At 41.1% G+C, this 22461-nt stretch overlaps 1 protein-coding gene across 6 annotated transcripts in view; it reads left to right on the top strand.

The window, feature by feature from the left end:
- Positions 1–22461, top strand: part of ZMIZ1 (zinc finger MIZ-type containing 1) — a 520385-nt gene that overhangs the window by 336647 nt on the left and 161277 nt on the right. For all 6 annotated transcript variants that reach the window (XM_060769065.2, XM_060769068.2, XM_060769069.2 and 3 more), the window contains 2 exons: positions 4605–4718; positions 16029–16134. In XM_060769065.2, coding sequence (XP_060625048.2) covers positions 4605–4718; positions 16029–16134 — 220 coding nt within the window. The remainder of the gene's footprint in view (positions 1–4604; positions 4719–16028; positions 16135–22461) is intronic.

Genomic DNA, 22461 nt, shown 5'->3' on the forward strand with positions numbered 1-22461 from the left:
TGTCAGGAGTAGGATACAGGTGGAAGATTTGGGTACAAAGAAAGTTAGCAGTCTTTCTTAAGTAAGCTTTACTACCTGTGACCTAGGCTTTTTAATTTCCTTTCCTGTGGGATTTTGAACAAAAAGAAAAAGCATCTGTTTAAAAAAGAACCAAATGGCAATGTAAAATTAGTTGGCTCTTTAAATTTATTGAGCATTTGATGAATACTATAATTAATAACTTAATTCTGGAGAAACGAAATGCTGAAATTATCATAAGTCAATCACTTTTATTAAAATACTAGTTTGGGTGCTCAGCATTGCCCAGGTTATTTGAAAAAGTCAGTTTTTTAATTGTACAAAATCCATAATGGTTGTGGGTGAACTACAAGTGGCGTAACGCCAGGTTAACCCCGAAAAACTCCATCAGTACTTAAAGTTTGTTATGTTGGGCAAGTTTGCACTAGATGCAACATCAGTGGGGTTCAGTGTGCTCTTTGGCTGTAGAGTAAACTATACCTCCCACCAGAGGCGGCCCTAGGAAATTTTCAATGGTAAGCAAACAGTATTTTGCACCCCCCCCCCCCAACCAATCACTGATATATATTTTCTGTTCGTCATGGGAGTTCTGTGTGCCATATTTGGTTCAGTTCCATCATTGGTGGAGTTCAGAATGCTCTTTGATTGTAGGTGAACTATACATCTCAGTAACTACAACTCGCATATATCAAGGTCTATTTTCCCCCAAGAGCGCTTCAAGAGCACCCCTGGGCAAAATCAACTATACTGTGAATGCTTACTTCGCGTAATGGGTGAGCCGCCCCTGCCTCCCCCTATGGGACTTAGTCCCTTCAAACCCCTTCAGTAGTTTGAGTTATTCATGGGGGTTCTGTGTGCCAAGTTTGGTCCAGGTCCATCATCGGTGGAGGTTACAATTTCTCTGGTTATGGGTGAACTACAACTACCAGAAAGGAAGGTGAGTTTCCCCCAAATCCCTCAAAGTAATCAAATTTCAACATATCGTACCCTGGTTAGCTTCTAAGATCAGATGCAGTCTGGTGCTGCTATTACAGCATGCAAATTAGGTAAAGGTAAAAGTTTTCCCCTAATATTAAGTCCAGTTGTGTCTGACTCTGGAAGTTGGTGCTCATCTCCATTTCTAAGCCAAAGAGCCGGTGTTGTCTGTAGACACCCCAAGATCATGTGGCCAGCATGATTGCATGGAGCGCCGTTACCTTCCTGCTGGAGCGGTACCTATTAATCTACTCACATTTACATGTTTTCAAACTGCTAGTTTGGCAGAAGCTGGGGCTAACAGTGGGAGCTCACGCTGCTCCCTGGCATGCAAGTTACACCATTAAATTGAGGAAAAAAAGCATAGTTCATCTTAGTAGACATAATACTTTTTTGATACAGAATTTGAGGAGGAAATTGATTCTCTCTCCCCCCCCCCCCCCCCATACAGTAGATTTTTCTTTCTTAGGATACCTTAGTAAATAGGGACGAGGAGGATGTGATGTCATTCTAGAGCAGTGGTTTTCAACCTGGAGTCCCCAGATCTTTTGGCTTTCAACTCCCAGAAATAGCTGGTAAACTGACTGGGATTTCTGGGAGTTGTAGGCCAAAACACCTGGGGACCCACAAGGTGAGAACCACTGTTCTAGAGCCATTCTAGTGTATGTGTATACTTTTATTTTAATTTGTTATTTATCTCATGGTTTTCCTCAAAGTTATCACTTCCCCCAGAGAATACTGTGTATTGTTGTTTTGTGAGAGTTGTGAATACTAAGACAATCCCCATGGAACTCCATTTCTCGGGCTGCTATTTTTATCAAGTAGATAATCCCTTATGCATGATGCCAGGTGGATGAAGTATATCCCTCTGTTACTGTATATATTGCTATATTTACATTTCCTGTAATAACTCCAAAGGCATATATAGAATATTAGCTAGTAAGGTGAATGCTAAGTCCTTGCAGAAAATGCTTAGATAGGGAAAATGATGAACTATAAGCATCCATCACAGTGGTCTTTTCTCAAGGGATTTAAAAGCAAATTACATAGAGATTTAAGGGCAAAGTCCTTTCCACCCCTTAAATTTCTTGATCATTTTCATGGCAAGAGTACTTTGATGCAAAAGGGCAGAAACTGAACTTTGCAGAACATGGCTGTGATTTAGTCAGTCCCACTGAGATTGAGATAGTCAAGCGTGCATTAGCTCGACAGGTTTCCACTAGGGACAAGTTCATTTCTTCCTCCAAGGCATAATAGGAGATAAATACTTCTTTTTAATGGGGCTGGAGGAACCGTGTGATACTTCTTACATGTTGACATCCATGGGTGCAAAATGTTTACCTCTAATTTTTATTATTTTATAATTTATTATTTTACAATTTACTTTTCCCGCTCTGTTGGGTATTGTCACGTTGCTAGGGCTCTACCTTATTTAGGTAGAGATGAATCACACTCCCAGTTTTAACAAACAGTTTAATTAAAACAGCACTTACTTGCTGGCTGTTTTTATAGTTCAAAATATAAAACACAAAGATAGCTCGCAGCTACAGAATAAACAAAAACTGATAGCAAAAATGAAGTTTCATAGTCAAAAGGGTCCAGTCCAATGGTCAAATACCGAGAGTTCAATAAACAAAGTCCAAGGATCAAGAGTCTATACCATAGTCAAAAGCCAGTCCAAAGGTTCAAGGTTCCAGGATTCCAAGATTACAGGAGACAGGTCAGGATACCGAGAAATCCAACAGACCGGGGGGGGGGGGGGGGGGGAACCAACAGCATCCACCACCAAAATACAACAGATACTGTTCTCCCAGAAATGAATCTCAAGGTTAGCTCCTTAAATCCAGTAACACCCAGTTACAACCCATCTCTTGCACACCTCCACCCCTAATTGCTTTCACCCGTGAACTCCCACTTACAGATTACCAAACCCTCTAGAACTAATACTCACATTAACCCTTCCATCACTACCACCATCAACCTCAGAACATATGACAGGTATCTCCTACCTTTCCTGAGAAACTGCTCAAGATATAGTATGCATAAAACCCTATATAACCCATAACACTTTAAAATAATTTGAGATTCAAAGATTTGTGGAAAAAGTACATTCGCTGCGTCAGGAACTAAATATTTGCTTACTCATCAGATGCTCACACAATTAATATGTTGTGTGTGGGGGGGGGGGATAAGCTGGCATCTAAATGACAGAAGTAAAGAAGACAACCATGTATTTGTCAAGAGGGGGATCCAGAAATTACCGTAATTTTTAATATTTTTATCATACTTTCTTCTTCCAGGAAGTTCAAAGCAATATAATTGGGTTTTTCACATTTTAAGGTTGGTTAGCCCAAAAAATAGTGGCCAAAGCTCATTTGCTAAATGATATGCATAAGTAGGAATTGAAGTTCTGATTTGATCTATCAGGTTGCACCATGCTGCTTAAGAAACACATAGGCAATTAATCAGCTATGTGATCAGACTAAAGGAACTACACACACACACACACGAACCTCTACTTAAGAGCACCCCAAATTAAGAGTGTTTTGAGTTAAGAGTAATTGCTCAGTCTGGATTTTGCTTTGACATACAAGTAGCATTTTGTGTTAAGAGCTAGCTCCAGAGGGAGCACTACCATGAGAGTACAGGGTTTTAGGGCTCCAAGGAAGCAGCCTCTGTGCCTCGTGCCTTGTTCTCTTGTCCTCTTTGAGGAACTTTAGATCAGTTGATTTGTGTGGTTTTTATTCCTAGTATGTTTGGCTTCATAAAGAAGGAAAGAGAGAGAGAATAAGAGAGGAAGGGAGGCTGGAATGAGCACAGTATGAAGAAATGATGCTATGCCTCTTTGCTTTGTGCTTTGTGATTCCGTGTCACAACTTCATGTTTTTATCATTTTAAAGTTGATCTTCCTTTTCTATTGTCCAATATTAATGTTCATTTATACATTATTTATACATTATTTGTTACTTATAAAATACATTTTCTTATTTAAAAACACAAAATGGATTAATAGCATTTCAGTGCATTTCAGTGGGCAAATCCGCATTAAGTTAAGAGCGTTTAGAGTTAAAAATTCAGACATGGAACAAATTGAACTCTTAAGTCGAGATATTATTGTATATTGAATGAGACAGTATAGGATCAAGCTGATTTATATGTTGCAGCTACATGTGACTTATATCCTTTACATGTAATTGCCATGACAAAGACAGCAGCAGATGAATATGAACTATACATGTGGAAGCAATGAGAGTGGAAGCATGTGGTTTGGCCACCTCAGGTTTTTTGCCACTAATCTTGGAAAGGTAGGATTTGATTCACAAACAAAATGTAATTTTCTGAACTTTGAGGCCAAGTAGATATTAGTAACACTGTTGGGGTCCTGTTGCTAAAGCCAGAACAGTGGCATTCAGCCAGGTGAAATCACAACACTTGAATGGTAAGCCATTGGCATTGATTACGCATTTTAGTGTGCACATTAGTGAGAGAGAAAATTAGATGCTATGTATAAGTTATGCCAGCTGTACCTATAAAATACCTAATATAAAACACATTTAGTCAAGAGAGTATGTATTTACCTAATTACGTTTAATTTCCTCTTTTCCCCTCAGCACTTACAGAATCCTGCCAACTTCCACAATGCAGCTACAGAACTCCTGGACTGGTGTGGGGATCCAAGAGCATTTCAGAGGCCCTTTGAACAGAGTCTGATGGGCTGTTTGACGGTATGTCCTTTCCTATGCAGCAAGAGAACATTTTATTGCCTAGTTTGGGGACTAGAGCTTACTGAGAAATATGCTATATGATATGAGGACCTCTTATTTCTCTTCCATTATTTCTATTTCGTGTCCTTGACAGGAAACATTCCCAAGTTCTCAGTCCTTATGAGTGAAAGCATCAGGGAACAGAAGTTGTTGACTCAGGGGGATGTGTTGATATCCTGCTTCCAAACATTTATTATAAAATGAATAGTTGTCCGTCAGCCTTGCAACCTAGTGTAGCATATCATCATTGCTACACTAGGACTCCTTGCTGTTACACACTTTTGCACATATGACCTGAAAGAAAAAAGCAGGGGAGGTGGATGAAGACAGTCTGTACAGGTTCATTATCTTGTTGGTACGTATAATATTTTACAATCCAGAATTAGCTAATATCTTTGTTAAGATATTATTATTATTATTATTATTATTATTATTATTATTATTATTATGACACAAAAGCACAGTATGTCGCAGCAATGAGATCTCTATGCTGGATTTCATATCAAAAAATCACAAGTCGAACACTTCCCAAGTGTCTAGGACTGTGTGATGTATTTTCGAATGATGCGTGCAGATCCAAGTAAGGTGGCCTTTTGCAGTTGACAGATTGTGATTTTGTCGATGTATTCGGACTACAACAAAGACACAACTCTGTGACTCAGATGATTTACTGGAACTTATGTCACAAGTACCACCTGCCAGCAGTAAAGAATTGGTGGGATCATAAGCCCACAAAGGTCATGGAAAATGAACATGCAAAAATACTGTGGAACTTTCGAATCCAGACTGACAAAGTGTTCGAACACAATTCACCAGACATCATGATTGTGGAAAAGAAAAAAGTCTGGATTATTGATGTCGCCATACCAGGTGACAGCTGCATTGAGGACAAACAACAGGAAAAACTCAGCCGCTATCAAGACTTCAAAATCAAACTGCAACAGCTCTGGCATAAACCAGTACAGGTGGTCCCAGTGGTCACTGGCGCACTGAGTGCCGTGCCAAAAGATCTCAGCCAGCATTTGAAAATTATTATTATTATTATTATCATTATTATTATTATTCGGTCCCACTGATTATATTATGGTCCCAGTGGTGATCAGCACACTGGTCGCAGTGCCTAAAGACCTTAGCCTGCACTTAGACAAAATCGCCACTGACAAAATTACCATCTGTTAGCTGCAAAAGGCCACCCTACCAGGATCTGCACACATTATTTGCCAATACATCACACAATCCTAGACACTTGGGAAGTGTCCAACATGCGATCCAATACAACAGCCAGCAGAGTGATCTTGTTTGCTGTGTATTAATCTTGTTATGTTTCAAATAATAATAATTATTTATTTATTTATTTATTTATTTATTTATTTATTTATTTACATTCCACTTAATCTTCCCAGAGGGACTCAGGGTGGATTCTAAACAAAAGGCAAGCATTCAATGTCCGAATACAACAACAATTCATCCATACCAACAAAATTTAAACAACCCAACATATAAAAATTAATTATGACATAAACCACTAAAATTAAATAAAAGGCTTCTCTTTTTCAGTTCATTTTTGTCCTATGGTAGATTTTGGCATTTATAGTGTATATTTTGTGACTACGGTTAGCCCTCTACATTTGCAGAGGGTTAGGGATGGAGAACCCTACAAAATTGGAAAAAAAATGAATTTCTCCAAGGACAGAGTGAGGCTTTCTTGTATAGCCAGCAAGAGGGAGTGGGAGTGCTGTGCCATTTCCAAAACTTTGGGAAGCAGAGTAGCAGCAATTTCAGTTGCTTGTCACTGCTTACCAAATTCTACGAACCATCAGACTTCAGTGAGGTGGGTGAATACTTCCTCATGAAGCAGACACACCAGAAGACTTTGGGGAAACAGCAAACCTGCGATTAATAGGATCTGTAAATGCTGAACACACAAATTTGTAAATGTGAGAACCTAGGAATGAATACTTTTAAAGAGTAACTATTCAAGTTTTGGAACATGTGCCATGAGCCAGAAATTCCTTTGGCATGTACCATATTTACTCAAGTATAATGTGCCATCGATTGTAATGCACACCTCAATTTTGAAGGTGCACATTGCTTAAAAAAAAAAAAAAGACTTGTCATCGAATTTAATGTGCTGTTTCCCCTTGCTTATTGGCTATTCTACTGCCTGTCTCAGAATGGACAACACGCAAGGAGTAGCCATGCCCCTCTATCAGGCTGAGGCTGGCAAACTTGCCAGCCTCAATCTGACAGATGTACAGCAGTTTCCCAACTAAGGCCTTATTCATGGGATTCACAAGGCCTTCAAAACGCAGGGGGAGACCAAGTTTGGCAAGTTTGGCAGTGTTGGGCTGACAGGAGCATAGATGGCTTTATGTGGACAATTCTAATGTTCCATTAAATTTAATGTGCACCTCATTTTTGTCTATGGAAAAACATGTATTAGACTCAAGTAAATATCGTATTTCCTGGATGACCTGGATATGCCATATTCTCTCAACTTCGTTCCATGTCTTATGGGGACACAATGTGGTGTTTTGATACATAACGAGGCTTACTGGATCTTTAATTATTTTGTGTATGTGTGTCAGGAGTGACTTGAGAAACTGCAAGATGCTTCTGGTGCGAAAGAATTGGCCATCTGCATGGACGTTGCCCAGGGGATGCCCAAATGTTTGATGTTTTACTATTTTTGTGAAAGGCTTCTCTCTTGTCCCCACATGGGGGGCTGGAGCTGACAGCGGGAGCTCAACCTGCTCTCTCCAGATTTGAACTGATGACCTTTTGGTCATCAGTCCTGCTGACTGATAAAGAAAAATGGGTTCCCTTGAAACTACAGAGGCTCTGGGTCCTTAATAAAAAGACAACTTTACTCGTTATTATTGTATAAGATTCTGGATGGAATTGAGACATTAAATTACTAGTTTTCTTATATTATTTATTTATCTTTTATAGTAAAATGCCGGTATTTGCTATTCAAAAAGAAAAAGACAATGATAAAAGAACATAAGTATTTAAAGCCTCTCCCTCCTTTGGAGCAGAAGGTGAAGAATTAGTGGACAGTTTATCACAAAATTCCCCCAACCACTACAAACAGGAAATAATAAGATGGGCAGAACCATTTAATCAACATTGCAGAAAGGCTTTGCTAAGTGGAAATAGTCATTCCAGAAATATTGTAGCCATGAGTAAAGGTGTTACTGGACAAAGAGGGTTAAAATAATCATAACCTCTGTTTTAATCACAGTTCTTGTTAAATGTTGGAACAGCTCCACGGGCACGTAAAAGTTCTGTTATTTGAGCAAACGTCATTCTTAATCTCATTGCTGTCTGTCACTGGCTTTCAGGTATTCTTTCCCAGATTCTGTGTGCATCTCCCTGGCTTAACCTCTCCAAATAAAAGTGACTTGAAGCATTTTCAATGTATACCAAAATGTACTGTCAAAAGCACAATTCTTCCTTTTCTTCCTTCCTGCCTCCCCCTCCCCCCCAAATCTCTAAAGAAAGCATGAAGAGAAGAGTCAAAGGGATTCTTTAAAACTTCATATCTGAGGACTAAGAATGAGGTCATATCCAGGACCCATCCTTTGAAAACTCATTTAAAACAAAATGTATGCAACTTAAGCCCCATTTCTGCTTGAGAGGCACTCTTATTCAGTCTTTAACACTTTAGTTATCGTCTATGTCTGGCTACTGAATTATTCTCTCCATTTCATTTCCTTAGGAAGTGTTCTTGCCTTGTTACTGGGTCATCATTAATCTATATGTATTGCCAAAAGGAAGTATGAAATGGCCAATCTGCCCAATTTTAATTTCTTTGCTATTTTTCCATAATTTTTATTTTCACTGTGTGATTTGACGCTCTCGTTCTTTCGATATGTATGTAATTTTAATTCTGTGCTGTTTTGAGTGCAGATATTGTAGAAAATGGATATAAATAAATATTTGGAGAGGTCCAAACGCCAGCAGATTCCCCAGCACAGTTTGAGTTAGCAGCCAGTTAACATGTTTTGGTGACTGAGAAGCAGCAGAGTTGAATGCGGGGAAATTCATTCCAATGCCAGCAGGGGGGGCCTGCACTTGTCACTTTCTGCCAGTTAAAAGATTTCTGGAGAAGTGCAACCAGAATTCAAAGCAGGGCTTTGTAATGAGCAGTTATGAATCTTTTGATTAGCCAGAGAGCTGGGTTAAGAGAGAAATTATCCTAGCAACATGAACATGTGGCAAAGGATGCAGAGCAAATCATCGCAAGTGATCCTTTTGTAATTTTCAGCCAAAACAAAGAAATGGGCCCTGGCAGGTTGCAAAGGGAAAGAGATGTTTGTTTTTCTTCCACAGTAAGGGGGCAATAGATGGTTGATTGCTTGATGCAATTTCCTGCTATCACAACGTCGTATAAAAATCAGACACATCTCCATTTGCAGCCTACTGTTTTCTTCTGTTGGGATAAGTACTACATGGAGGTTTTGAATGCTAAGCTATTTAGGAATGAAGTTTTAACTCACTCTGAGGAGTTCCTATCTGTCTGTTAGGCTCAGTAAATCTCTTGGACCCAAGTAGTTCTACCCATGCCACTTTTCTCCTTGTACATAAGTCTTCCCATCTTACTGATTCATTCGCTGTGGCATGATTTTTGTGATCATGACCATTGTTACTATACCCAGCAGCGTTGTCTTTGTTGCACTCCTGAACAGGAAAAGCCCTCTGACTTTTAAACACCACACGTTGAATAGGAAAACAATCCTTTTATTGGAGATAATTAAAAAGCAACAAAGTAAAAAGCACTTTAAAGAAATAGGTAAATCCAATTAGGTAAGAAGATAAGCAGGAACAAAATAGTCCAGGGTAAAGTTCAGCAAAGTCCATGAAAACAAAGTCCACACTTCTCTAATATAATCCAGAAAATCAGGAAACATTAATCCAAGGCATGAGTATACAATCATAAAATCCAAGATACAAATCATGAAACAAGAAATATTTAAGCATGAATCTTCCAAGCAAGGCTTCCATGAAACAAGAACTTAACTTGATTCCAAATGATGCTTCATCTAGCTACATTTCCCGTACTTGGGACTTTTATCCCCTCGTTAAACTATCCCAAGCACTCAGAAATTGGTTTTCCTTTAATTGAGATTCCCTTATTTTTTTCTGTCAAAGCCTGGCAGAATGCCGAAAGTACTATTTATCTTGTCTGTTTTGACTAATCTCCTGCCATCTATCTATTTGCTTATTAACTTCTGCAGGTGCAGAGTTGTTTTCAAGCCCCAAATCCTGGGAACTCTTGGGTAGCAATTCAGGGAGTACACCATCATCCCCACACCCTTCAGGGACATTCTCATGGGAAACTACACTTTGAACAGGGATCTCCTGATCATTTTCTGCATCAATATCATTGACCAAACCATTGCCATCATGAAACTCATTGGCATCACTCCCCACATCCAAAGCATCCTGATCCTGAAACACAATCACAGGCTGAGCTCCAAAAGTCTTCCCTTCTGTGCTTAGACCAAAACAAAAAATCAGCAACCTGTTGTTTTGCTCCCTACAGATATATTGCTTATTATCTCTTTATATTAAGAGTTATAAGCCTCAGGTGTGACAAACTCTTAAGAGAGCTTTTACACATGGTGCAAGAAATTATCACTGGTTCCTCAGACTTACTAAGTAATGCAAAACACCACAATGTGCATGATTGTGTCCAAAACAATAATCAAAGAAGTGGTAAACAATAGCTATTTTTAAAATCTTCAGTCACTGTCTTGGTCTACCTCCTTCAGACTTTTCTTACATGAAACAATGGGAAATGTTGCTTATTTTTTTCTCCCCTTTATGGCTGTTGAGGTATCAGATGTTCCACTGCTCTCTCTCTGAAGTGAGGGCAATGCTTGTGTGAGCAAAATCATAATCATGGGCTCCTCCTTATAAATTAAACAGCACTCTATTAGACATTGCAGAGGAATTTTAGTATTGTAGAGCATCTGTCTTTCAGGAAATTCCGTTTGCAGTTATACATAGATCTCAGTGAGTGATAAGTTTATTGGAAACCTCAGAACTAAGCACATTTCCTCATGGGCAAAGATTTTGCTTGAATTCAGCTGCAGCACAACTTTTTTTCATTCTGGTTTGCCTGCCTTTGGTCATTATGACATCGTAGTGTTCTGTAAGAACCACAGTTACTGATGCCTTGGTAACATCTAATGTTAACTGTTGTAAGACATTGCACAACAGTCTTGGAAGGCTAGGATCTGCAGTTCGCACAGAATACAGCCGCTAAGTTACAGATTGTGAATTTCCTCACCAGTGGTCCATTGGTAGCCAAAGGCCTGCCTAAGGGAAAGATAGCAGTGAGTAGATCTGCCTTGCTTCTCTTGGCAGGTAGTTCCAAATCTAGGAGCAGATAGATATGTCTTCGATCTCTTCCTGAAAATTTTTGTTGTTGTTCATTTGTTCAGTCGTTTCCGACTCTTTGTGACCTCATGGATCAGTCCATGCCAGAGCTCCCTGTCGGCCGTCACCACCCCCACCTCATTCAAGGTCAATCCAGTCACTTCCAAGGATCCCATCCATCCATCTTGCCCCTCTTCCTTTTTCCTTCCATTTTCCCCAGCATAATTTTCTTCTCTAAGCTAACCTTTCTTCTCATGATGTGGCCAAAGTGCTTCATCTTTGCCTCTAATATCCTCTCTCTCTCTCTCTCTCTCTCTCTATTCCTGAAAAATAACAATAATCTAATATGAGAAGTAGTATTTTTCACAGTGTGGGCCACTTTGTACTTCTTTTAATGACTGGGAACTAAACCTTAGATGCATGTGATACTACCAAGAAGGGGAAGATCAAGAAACATTTAGGACAAAATGAGTCTGTAAGGGAGAAGCTGTCGCTCAGGTAAACAGACTCTAAGCTGTTTAGGGCTTTATAAACTAGCAACAAAACTCTGGCCTGGTAAAAAATAAACTGTACTGTGCCTTCTGGAGATGTGTTAAACACTTCTAGTAGATCTTCCTTCTCAGAAGCTTATTGGAAGCATTCAGTACCAACGACAGCTTTCAGATTAGTGAAGCAGGACACAAATAGTCAATCTTGAAGCTACCAATATCTGGAACCCTGTAGCCAATGTATCCCAATCAAGGAATGGTCATAGCTAACATAGTGACTCAGAGTGGTATTGTTCCTCTTGTCTTGTTCCCACTTGGATGCTTAAAATTGCTAAATCTTCTAAAATCTAGTCAGACGAAGCAAAAAAAATAGTGTTGTGGTTCCTTAAATAATGTTGTTTGCTGAACAAGCACACGACATAAACACTATAATGGCAGATGTGCATCTCTTGGTATTTGAAATGGGGGAGTATTCATGTAATATTGGAATTACTTCTCGACATCAATTTCCCCTGAAATTGTTTAGCTTTTAATTTTTAAATTGCAACAAATTATTCATCAGTCCATCTCAGTATCATTCATGTGATACTTTGTTGTTAACTAGGAAAAGTGGATACTGGAGGGCAGTTTGGATTAATAAGAACCAAGCAATTGTGCTGACTTGCTAACACCAAATAGGAAATTTCATTAGCATTTATACGTTATCGCATATCTTTGTTTCCCTTCCTGTTCTCTATCATAGTTTATGACTAGCTAGTGTTGGACACAGATAATTGCATTATAATGAACATTCTTTTAAATTCATCAAGATTTTTTTTATTTAAGTAGAGGCATACCAAAGGCTACTGAAAGGTTATACCATACAATAGAACTCAATCAAATATATTCTCCTTCTTTGGACAAATGTGTTTTACTCTCCATACAACAACAGACCTCCTGAATCACAAATCTGACTGTCTTTATAGATAATTCCATATCAATGCTTTTTAGAAAATGGCATTCATAACCATTTGGGAAATCAGGAATATCCCTGAGAAGTTAAAAACTTGCTTGAGTCAACCTTCTCCTTAGTGGTAAATATCTACTAGTGTTCATGCAAGGCAATTAGGTTTCTCAGCTGTTAAACTGATATCTCTTTGAACTGTTAGGGACAAAGATATGCCAGTGCATAGATAGATAGATAGATAGATAGATAGATAGATAGATAGATGAATTTTAGAAGTGTTATTTTCAGTTGCCCAAAAAGATCTACTCTCCCTTAAAACATCTTGGTTTAAATAATGCTCCCAAGAGACAAAAAATAAATAAAGCAGACTTCTTAAAAGTAACATAGTTGGTTTACTCACAAACTTTATGTATTAAGCACATAGGTACTTTGCATATCAATCCAGGTACAGATAGGATTTGAAGTATTCTTGGTAGACACGGATTATCTGGATCCGGCACAGTCTGGCTTTAGGCCGGGGCATGGTACCGAGACAGCCTTGGTCGCCTTAGTGGATGATCTCCGTCGGGAGCTCAACAGGGGGAGTGTGTCCCTGTTGGTGCTACTCGACCTCTCAGCGGCCTTCGATACCGTCGACCACGGTATCCTTCTGGGACGCCTCGCGGGAATGGGTCTCGGAGGTACTGCTCTGCAGTGCCTCCGGTCATTCCTCGAGGGCCGGTCTCAGAAGGTGTTACTGGGGGACTCCTGTTCTACCCCACAACCTTTGTTTTGTGGGGTTCCTCAGGGTTCAATACTATCCCCCATGTTGTTTAACATCTACATGAAACCGCTGGGCGAGATCATCCGGAGTTTCGGGGTGCGGTGTCATCTGTACGCAGATGATGTCCAACTCTGTCACTCCTTCCCACCTGCTACTAAGGAGGCTGTCGAGGTCCTGAACTGGTGCTTGGCCGCTGTGACGGTCTGGATGGGGGCGAACAAATTGAAATTGAATCCAGACAAGACAGAGGTACTCCTGGTCAGTCGCAGGGCCGAACAGGGTATAGGGTTACAGCCTGTGTTAGACGGGGTCGCACTCCCCCTGAAGACACAGGTTCGCAGTTTGGGTGTGATCCTGGACTCATCGCTGAGCCTGGATCCCCAGGTTTCGGCAGTGACCAGGGGAGCATTCGCACAGTTAAGACTCGTGCGCCAACTGCGACCGTACCTTGGGAAGTCTGACTTGGCCACGGTAGTCCACGCTCTGGTTACATCCCGCCTTGACTACTGCAACGCTCTCTACGTGGGGTTGCCTTTGAAGACGGCCCGGAAGCTCCAACTAGCCCAACGGGCAGCAGCCATGGTATTAACAGGAGCAGGGCGCAGGGAGCATACAACTCCTCTGCTGTACCAGCTCCACTGGCTACCGATTAGCTACCGGGCTCAATTCAAAGTGCTGGCTTTGGCCTTTAAAGCCCTAAACGGTTCTGGCCCTACATATCTATCCGAACGTATCTCGGCCTATCAGCCCACCAGGACCCTAAGATCTTCGGGAGAGGCCCTTCTCTCCATCCCGCCTGCTTCACAGGTGCGGCTGGCGGGAACGAGAGACAGGGCCTTTTCTGTGGTGGCCCCGCGGCTTTGGAATGCCCTCCCTATAGAGATAAGATCAGCCACCTCGCTGATGGCATTTCGGAAAAAACTGAAAACATGGATGTTTGAGCAAGCATTCGGCTAATCCGATGCGATGAAGTTTTTGATCAAGGACTGGCAATCATAGACAATGAAATTGGATTATGATTTTAATTAAGAGATGCATTGGTCTGTATTGGTGGCCCAATACTGTGTATTGTTTATGTATGTGTTTTATATTTTTAATCGGAATTATTGTTGTTTTTAAATGTTGTAAACCGCAATGAGTCGCCGTTTTAGGCTGAGATATTAGCGGTATACAAGTGTACTAAATAAATAAAATAAATAAATAATAGTTTCTTTGTGTAGATAACGCAGCTCATCTTTCTTATAATCAACAGTCGATAGTCGAAAGCATCTCTCTGGTCTGAAAGCCTAGTAGAATCTCTGTCTGTTCTGAAAGTCTACTGGCATCTGAACTGTATTGTTTCTACTGACTGCCGAACTGTACTGTTTCAAAAATGGAGTCTGAGTTCTGAATAGTCTCAGATCTTATCACATGGTCTTCAACCCTCCCACAGCATAGAGTTAAGGAAAACTGCATGCCGATACACACATATACAATACAGTAAGCAACTTGAATTATATATATAACAAATAACTAATGGGAGCTTGAAGAAGGTTGCTATTTCCAACAATGCTTGAAGTTATTTGTACAAGAAAATCTGTGCCCAGTATTAGAGAGACCCAATCCTCTAATTGCCCCATAATCTTTGGATAGAAAGTGGCATGTGACCTGGCACAGTGCTGTCATTTTTACCTCAAATCAACCTAAACACTCTATGCTTATCTGTCTGTCTCCTGCATAGGAAAATGCATCTGTAAACTGGATAATACTGCTCTTTGAAGTAGTTGAATAGTTAAGAACTTGAGCCCAATCTCAAATGCAGTAATATATGCAATAGCTGTCTCCAATAGCTTTAAGATTTAGTAGTTTGTATTCTGGTAAAGAGGTTGTGGGAGACAACGTCTTCCATTGGATAGATAGTGAAGGACTTGAGCATGAGCCCTAGTCAATAATGTTATTTTATTTATTTATTTACTTACTTCATTTATATACCGCTTTTCTCAGCCCTCGGGCAACTCAAAGCAGTTAACAACAGCAAAGATTCAATGCTTGACATCATAAAGCAGTTACAAAACAATTAAGAAAACAACATAGTAAACAATTAAACATCAATATAACATCTCATTAGCGTCTCAGGTAAAATCATGATCCAATCTCATCATCCGTTGTTCCGTATTCCTATGTTCATTACACTGCCTATTCAAATGCCTGCTCGAACAACCAGGTCTTCACTTTCCTCCGAAATGTCAACAGGGAGGGGGCCAATCTAATTTCTGTAGGAAGGGCATTCCACAGCCGAGGGGCCACCACTGAGAAGACCCTGTCTCTCGTCCCCGCCAAACGTACCTGTGAGGCAGGCGGGACTGAGAGCAAGGCCTCCCCAGATGATCTTAATGTTCTAACTGGTTCATAGGAGGAGATGTGTTCAGACAGGTAAATAATGGTGAGGCTATGCCAAATCGTTCTCCCTTCCAGTTCAGCTCCTTACTCTGCAAATGGGAAGTACTATGTCCTGCTTTACATAGATGTTGGAGCAAAATGAGATGGGCATGAATGCACATATCAAATCATTAAAAGTTCTATATCAATCACAATAAGTACCAAGCAAGTACGAAGAACATATTTTGCATTATCTGTCTGCTGGAGAGGCAAGTGTTGATTGTGCAGTTCACTTTCAGCGAATGATGACCTTTCTTTCTTTTTCTCAGGTTGTTAGCAGAGTGGCGGCACAGCAGGGCTTTGACCTGGACCTTGGATACAGGCTGCTGGCGGTTTGTGCAGCCAACAGGGACAAGTTCACACCAAAATCCGCTGGTAGGAAAAGCTGGTTTTCTTTCTCAAATTGGCCTCTGGCTGGGGAGAATCGTGACACACTTTGTCATGTTCTTTGCTCTTCTGTCAGAATTGGTTAGGGTTCTGTCATCTACATCCGCATTCCTCCTCAGGCTTCTCCATGCCAGCAATTCATAGAAGTGGTATCCAGGGAGATAGAAGGGATAGGTGGGCATATGCACCACCCAGGTAGAGATTTCATTGATGTTTCCACTGCAGTAAGATGAATCCCAGAAGAACAGCCTTTCTGAGACTTTCAACTCTCAAAGACTTTTTATTATATAAAAAAAACTGTCTGCAGCAGGTTTAAAATAGGCCCAAGTGATTTGTGATAAAACTCACCTAGCCAGCAGATGAGTTTGTAAGGACCAAGTAAGCCAATTGCTAGAGTGATCGGAAACAATAATTAATTTTTGTTTTGTATTGCCTATCTATATCTATATATATCTATATATATATAATAAAAAAGAATGTTTTTATGTGGAGGAGGGAGGGAGGACGTAGGGAGGGCGGACATAGAGAGGACGGAGGGAGCTGTATGTGGCAGCTTTCTGATTGGCTGCCACTTTAACAGGCCACTGTGGCCAGCACGGGTGACGGATCTGGACCAAACTTGGTACACATAACCCCCATGACCCCCTTAACGTCCTGGTGAGGTTTGGGAGGAGGACGGACAATGGATGATGGTATTTGTAGTACTTTCAAACATTCAATTCCCATAGACCACTATGGCTCCCAACAAACACCAATAAAGACCAAACTTTGTGGAGAGACAAACAATGCCTTTCTCAAATAACCCAGGCAGTGCCGGGTCCCCAAGCTAGTATTCTTATAAATGAGGAATCTGATGTGCTGTTAGGCTCTTTTCGTATAGCATACATAAAATACAATATCATGGATTTGTGTGGGGAAAATGGTATAGCTCTTTTTATGAATGACTGTCTCACACATGCGGAATATAAACATGTGGGAAGTTGGGTGTATCTGTGGCATTGAAGTGACAGGTTCCATCCTCTTGAAGAGGCAATTACGGTATAAATGGAGAAGATTCTATGGGTAAAACTGTCAACAAAGCTTTTAATTGTACAAATGCCTCCTGTCTGAAAAAAATCTCTTTCTAAAGATTATCTCTAGGCAGAAATACTTATTTTGCTGGCAAATGCTTGTTTCCGAAATGTATATTTTCACAGGTCACATTTGTGTGTTACTTTAAAACATTGTTTTTGGGTGCTATGAAAGGATTGTCTTCTTGAAAAGATAGGGCAGGATATAAATAAAGTTTTATTATTATTAGATTGTAAGGGGGAGATTTGTATTTGTTGTTCCTATCCAGTTATTAGTCCCCAGTAGAGATGTCCCAATGAATCGTTCATTGGGTCAACCATTTTTTAGGAGCCATGGTGGCCCAATGAGTTAAGCCCTTGTGCTGGTTGAACTGCTGACCAGAAGACCTGAAGGTTGAGGTTTCGAATCCATGAGATGGGGTGAGCTCCCATCTGTAAGCCCCAGCTTTCCAAGTGGGGACATGAGCGAAGCCTCCTACAGGATGGTAACACATCCAGGCATCCCCTGGGCAACATTCTTGCAGACTGCCAACTCTCTCACATCAGAAGTGACTTGCAGTATATTCCCAAGCCATTTTTGATACGATTAAAAAAAATGTAAATCCAAGTGAGTCCATGGGTCTTCTTTCCTTGGGACTAGTAACTGGATTTGGACTATGTATTTCTGAAGTGGCACTCAAGTGTTTATTGTGACTTGAACATGCAGGTTTGTTTTATTCAAAACAGTTGTGGTTGTTACTGTTGTGCTTATGCATAGCTTTCTGTGTGCGTTCCTTGTCATTCTTTTTGCAATATTTAGAATTTGGTAAAGCAAAGCAAGAATCTGATGAACTCTCCGCTGGGTTCACATCTCTAAACATCTGCTCAGTGAAACTGTTGTTTAAGGTTTACTGTGTTCTTTTTAAAGGAATAAGCTCTTGTTTACAACCCTCTATTTGTCTCAAGTTTTTAATCCTATTTACAATCATAAATTTGCTTTAACAGTTTGGTGTTAGAAACACTTCACACATGATGCTCAAGTATAGGCTTTTATTCTTTTTAAAAAAAATTAAACAGCATCTTTTTCTAGTTGGTTGACTGAAGATATTCAGACTAAATAACTATTATTGTTGACTGCTCCATTTCTTGCTATAATTATTGGTGGACTTCATTGTTGCTGCTGTTGTTCGTAGCCAGATGACATTTCTTTTGTCGCTGATAATTCAATGCCAGCTTCCAGCATAAGTAGCAACATATCATACCTACTTAGAGGGCAGTGTGTATATATGTTTTATTTCCAGATATATCGCAGCAAACATATTTACTTGAAATTCTTCATTTCAGTATTTACATAGGTAGGGTTTCGACTTCAGACATCTATATTTTCAAATAAAGAATGTATTGTTATTTCTCATTGGGTATCTCTATGTGAGAGTCTTACACAAATGAGTGCTAGGGTAGAGGGTGTTTTGTCTCAGGTATGTGTGAGAAAATACCTGCCAGAATGAGACTTGAAGAGATTATCCTTCCTATTCTAAAAGAGTGCAGTGCCCCACATCTAGGTGCAAGGACCTTCACAATCTAGAGCAGGCATGGGCAAACTTGGGGGGTGCATAGTGGGCTGGATTGGGGTGGTTGGGGCAGGAGGGAGGGGGTTCTCCCCAAGTCCCCTCCCTGTCCTCTCCCCCCCCCCCTCCTTATCTCTTTTGGAGGCAGAAAGTGAAGGAAAGACAGGAAAGCTTTGGATCCCAAAAGGGTTAGCCTTGGTCAGGATGAGGTGGTGGACAGGAAAGAACAAGTGTATCCTTTAGACTCCATATTGCCTATTCCTGATATAGAATTCTAGAGCTGGAAGAGACCCCCAAGGGCCATCCAGTCCAACCCCCTGCCATGCAGGAAGGCACAATCAAAGCACTCCTGATAGACAGTCTTTGTGGAAAAGCCTCCAGAGAAGAAGGCTCCACACACTCCGAGGCAGCCTATGCTACTCCCAAGAAGTTCTTCCTAATCTTTTCAGTCAAATCTCTTTCTTTGCCATTTGAACCCATTGCTCCCTTGTTCCCAGGCATGTAGCCAGGGGGGGGGGGACTATGGGGGCTTCAGCCCCTCCCGAAATTGTCATGGTGGTCCTCCAAAAGGCCTTACTGGTAAATTATTTAAACTGTTATGTTTATTCATATTATGATCTGATCACCATGCTCAATATATCGCATATGCATGGGGGTATTGGGGTAACAATACAAAAGGTTTGCTAGGGTAGACCCTCTTTCACTCAGACTCCCCCCCCCCCAAATCAAACTCAGCCCCTACCGAAACAAAATCCTGGCTACAGGCCTGCTTGTGCCCTAGTCTCTAGAGCAGGGGTCCTCAAACTACGGCCCGCGGGCCACTTCCGGCCCACCAAGGGCACTTATCTGGCCTGCGGAGGAGGAGTGCCCCCCCACACAGTGCCCCTCCCTTGGCTGGCTCACGCTATCCGTCAGGCTCGATGGGCAGCGTGAGCCAGCCACGGGCAGCTGCTCCGCGTGGCCTACTCAAGCGTAAAGCACCTCACAAGGTGCTTTACGCGCGAGTAGACCACACGGGGCTGCTCCTCCCTTGGCAGGCTCACGCTGCCCATTGGCCACCTTGATTGCCATTTCATAGCTTGATAGTTTTTAGGGAGAATCCTTTGTTGAGAGGTGATTAGCTGGCCCTGATTGTTTCTTGTCTAGAATTCCCCTGTGTTTGAGTGTTGTTCTTTATTTACAGTTATAATTTTAGAGGGTTTTTTTTAATACTGGTAGCCAGATTTTGTTCAGACTAGAAATAGGAAGATTTCCCATTCTCTGCTCCTGGAATTACTGCCTAAAGAGGGCTAGAAAGAACCCCCTCTAAGGCCCCTTCCACACATCAAAATAAGATATGTGCAATGTGCATAGGAATTTTTAAATTGATTTTTTAAAAAAAACAAAAACAAAACTATAGTCCGGCCCTCCAACGGTCTGAGGGACAGTGAACTGGCCCCCGGTTTAAAAAGTTTGAGGACCTCTGCTCTAGAGCAGCAGAAAGTCAGTTTTCCTCCTCCTCCTCAATGGGACACCCATTTAAATCTTGAAACATGGTTTTCGTGTTCACTCTCTACCTTCTCTTCTTCCAGCTAAACATCCCCCAGGAGGAAAGGAGGAAGGAAAAAGAGAAGGAAGGAAGAGAAGGAAGAGAAGGGAGGAAGGAAGAGTGGAATGGAATGGAGGGAGGAAGGGAGGGAAAGAGGAAAGACAAAGGGGAAAGAAGGAAGGCAAAAGAGGACAGGAAGGAAGGAGAAAGAGAGAGAGGGAAGGAAGGAAGAAGGGAGAAAAAGGGAGGGAAGAGAGGGATAGTGAAAAAGAAGAGGGCCAGGTATCGGTCTGGGTTTGCCCCTACCTGATTTAGAGCCCTTCCTAGCTCCCTGGTAATTCCTTTGTGATGATATATTTGCTGCTAATATCGCCTTAAAATTCATGTTTAGTTGCTTTGTTGTCCCTGTGATTAATGTGAATTGTTTTGAGAACACCTAGGGAAGAGAGACAAGTGGTGTGAACAACTATTTGAAAATACAATGCTGAAAGAACAATGTAATAATACAGTTCTGAAATAAGAAGTCTGTAATAAAGGTGCATCTGTCTTGCCCCATGTGGTCTGCTCTGTTGTTCTGTATAGGGCTGGCATTTGCTTCTTAGTAAGAATAATGCCGCACTTCTAGGAATCTCCAAAGGAAATCATATATTTTATCTCTTAATAAGCTTAAAAATGTTCACTTCAGGTAGGATGGTGTTGTGATTGCTCTCGTATGTCACACAGATGCCAGAGGTATGGCACAAAGGATAATGACAGAATGGTGCCTTGTCCAAAGGCACCATTCCTGTTTATCCCTATCCCTTAGCTGTTGTGCCACCACAGCTCTTACTAGGTGAGTTCCTCTTTCTTGCCAGGCAGCCAGATGTAGCTTTTCCACCTTGAACATAAATGAACCACAGGCATTTTAAAAATAAATACACGTGACATTTGCTCCCAAAACATTTGTTAGTAAGTAGAATTTGCCTTGTTATGTCACAGCAGGGAGGTCAGGGGCTTATTTGCTTCTGTGCTGCAGAAGCATGGTGCCTTTCCCTCTTTCATCAGTCCAATTCCTTGGCGGATTGCCTGTGTTCAGTGCTTTTTCCATGAGACATAGTCTTAGTGGGAGTGCCCCTCAATTAATACAGTATACCTTTACATTATCTAGAGGCCAAAAGAGCATTGACTATTTCAGCCAGCAGTGCCTGCAAAACAGGAAGAGAATAGTGTTTTCCTGCCAGATTCACTTTCTCCCTATAGTTGGTTTGTATTTTCTGGCAGAGCAGCAAATTCTTCAGTTCACATGTGGGTCTTTGATGAGAAGCTGCTATGATTGATCATTGCTTTCTGCCTCTCGTCGTTCCTGTTTCCTCCAAATCTTCCAGTCTTCCACCAGGTTCTTGTCTTCTATTTGCTTAATGTTGAGCCCCCAGTGGCGCAGTGGGTTAAATCCCTGTGCCGGCAGGACTGAAGATTGACAGGTTGTAGGTTTGATTCCGGGGAGAGGCGGATGAGCTCCCTCTATCAGCTCCAGCTCCTCATACAGGGAGATGAGAGAAGCCTCCCACAAGGATGATAAAAACATCAAATCATCCATGCGTCCCCTGGGCAATGTCCTTGCAGACAGCCAATTCTCTCACACCAGAAGCGACTTGCAGTTTCTCAAGTCGCTCCTGACACAACAAAAAAAAACCCCTTGCTTAATAATAATATTATAATAACTTTTTTTTATTCCCCGCCAATCATCTCCCCTAAGGGACTTGGGGTGGCTTACAAGGGACAAGCCCAAAATTACAAGTAAAACACACAAATAAAACTGTTTAACTTATTTAAAAACATCAGATAAAAATAAAATACAAACAACAGTTGTAAACAGCAAAAAATAATATGGTTGAGAAAAGAACATAGCTGAGATGCAAACTCAGTGAGTGCAATACACTCCGACAAGAGCGCAAGGAAAGTGCAATAATCAAATAGGTTGGGGTGGAAATACTGTCATCAAAACATGTTGAAGTAGATCATAAGAGGGCCGGTGTAAAGTGCAGAGCTTAAGTATGGACAGGGAAATTACTGGTGGGCTGCTTAATCAAAAGCACATCAGAACATGCAGGTTATTAGTTGACTCCGGAAAGAGGACAAAGTAGGAGCCTGCCTGATCTCCCTGGGGAGGGAGTTCCGGAGCCGGGGGGCC

Source organism: Anolis sagrei, chromosome 3, assembly GCF_037176765.1.
Source record: "Anolis sagrei isolate rAnoSag1 chromosome 3, rAnoSag1.mat, whole genome shotgun sequence".
NCBI classification, from domain to species: domain Eukaryota; kingdom Metazoa; phylum Chordata; class Lepidosauria; order Squamata; family Dactyloidae; genus Anolis; species Anolis sagrei.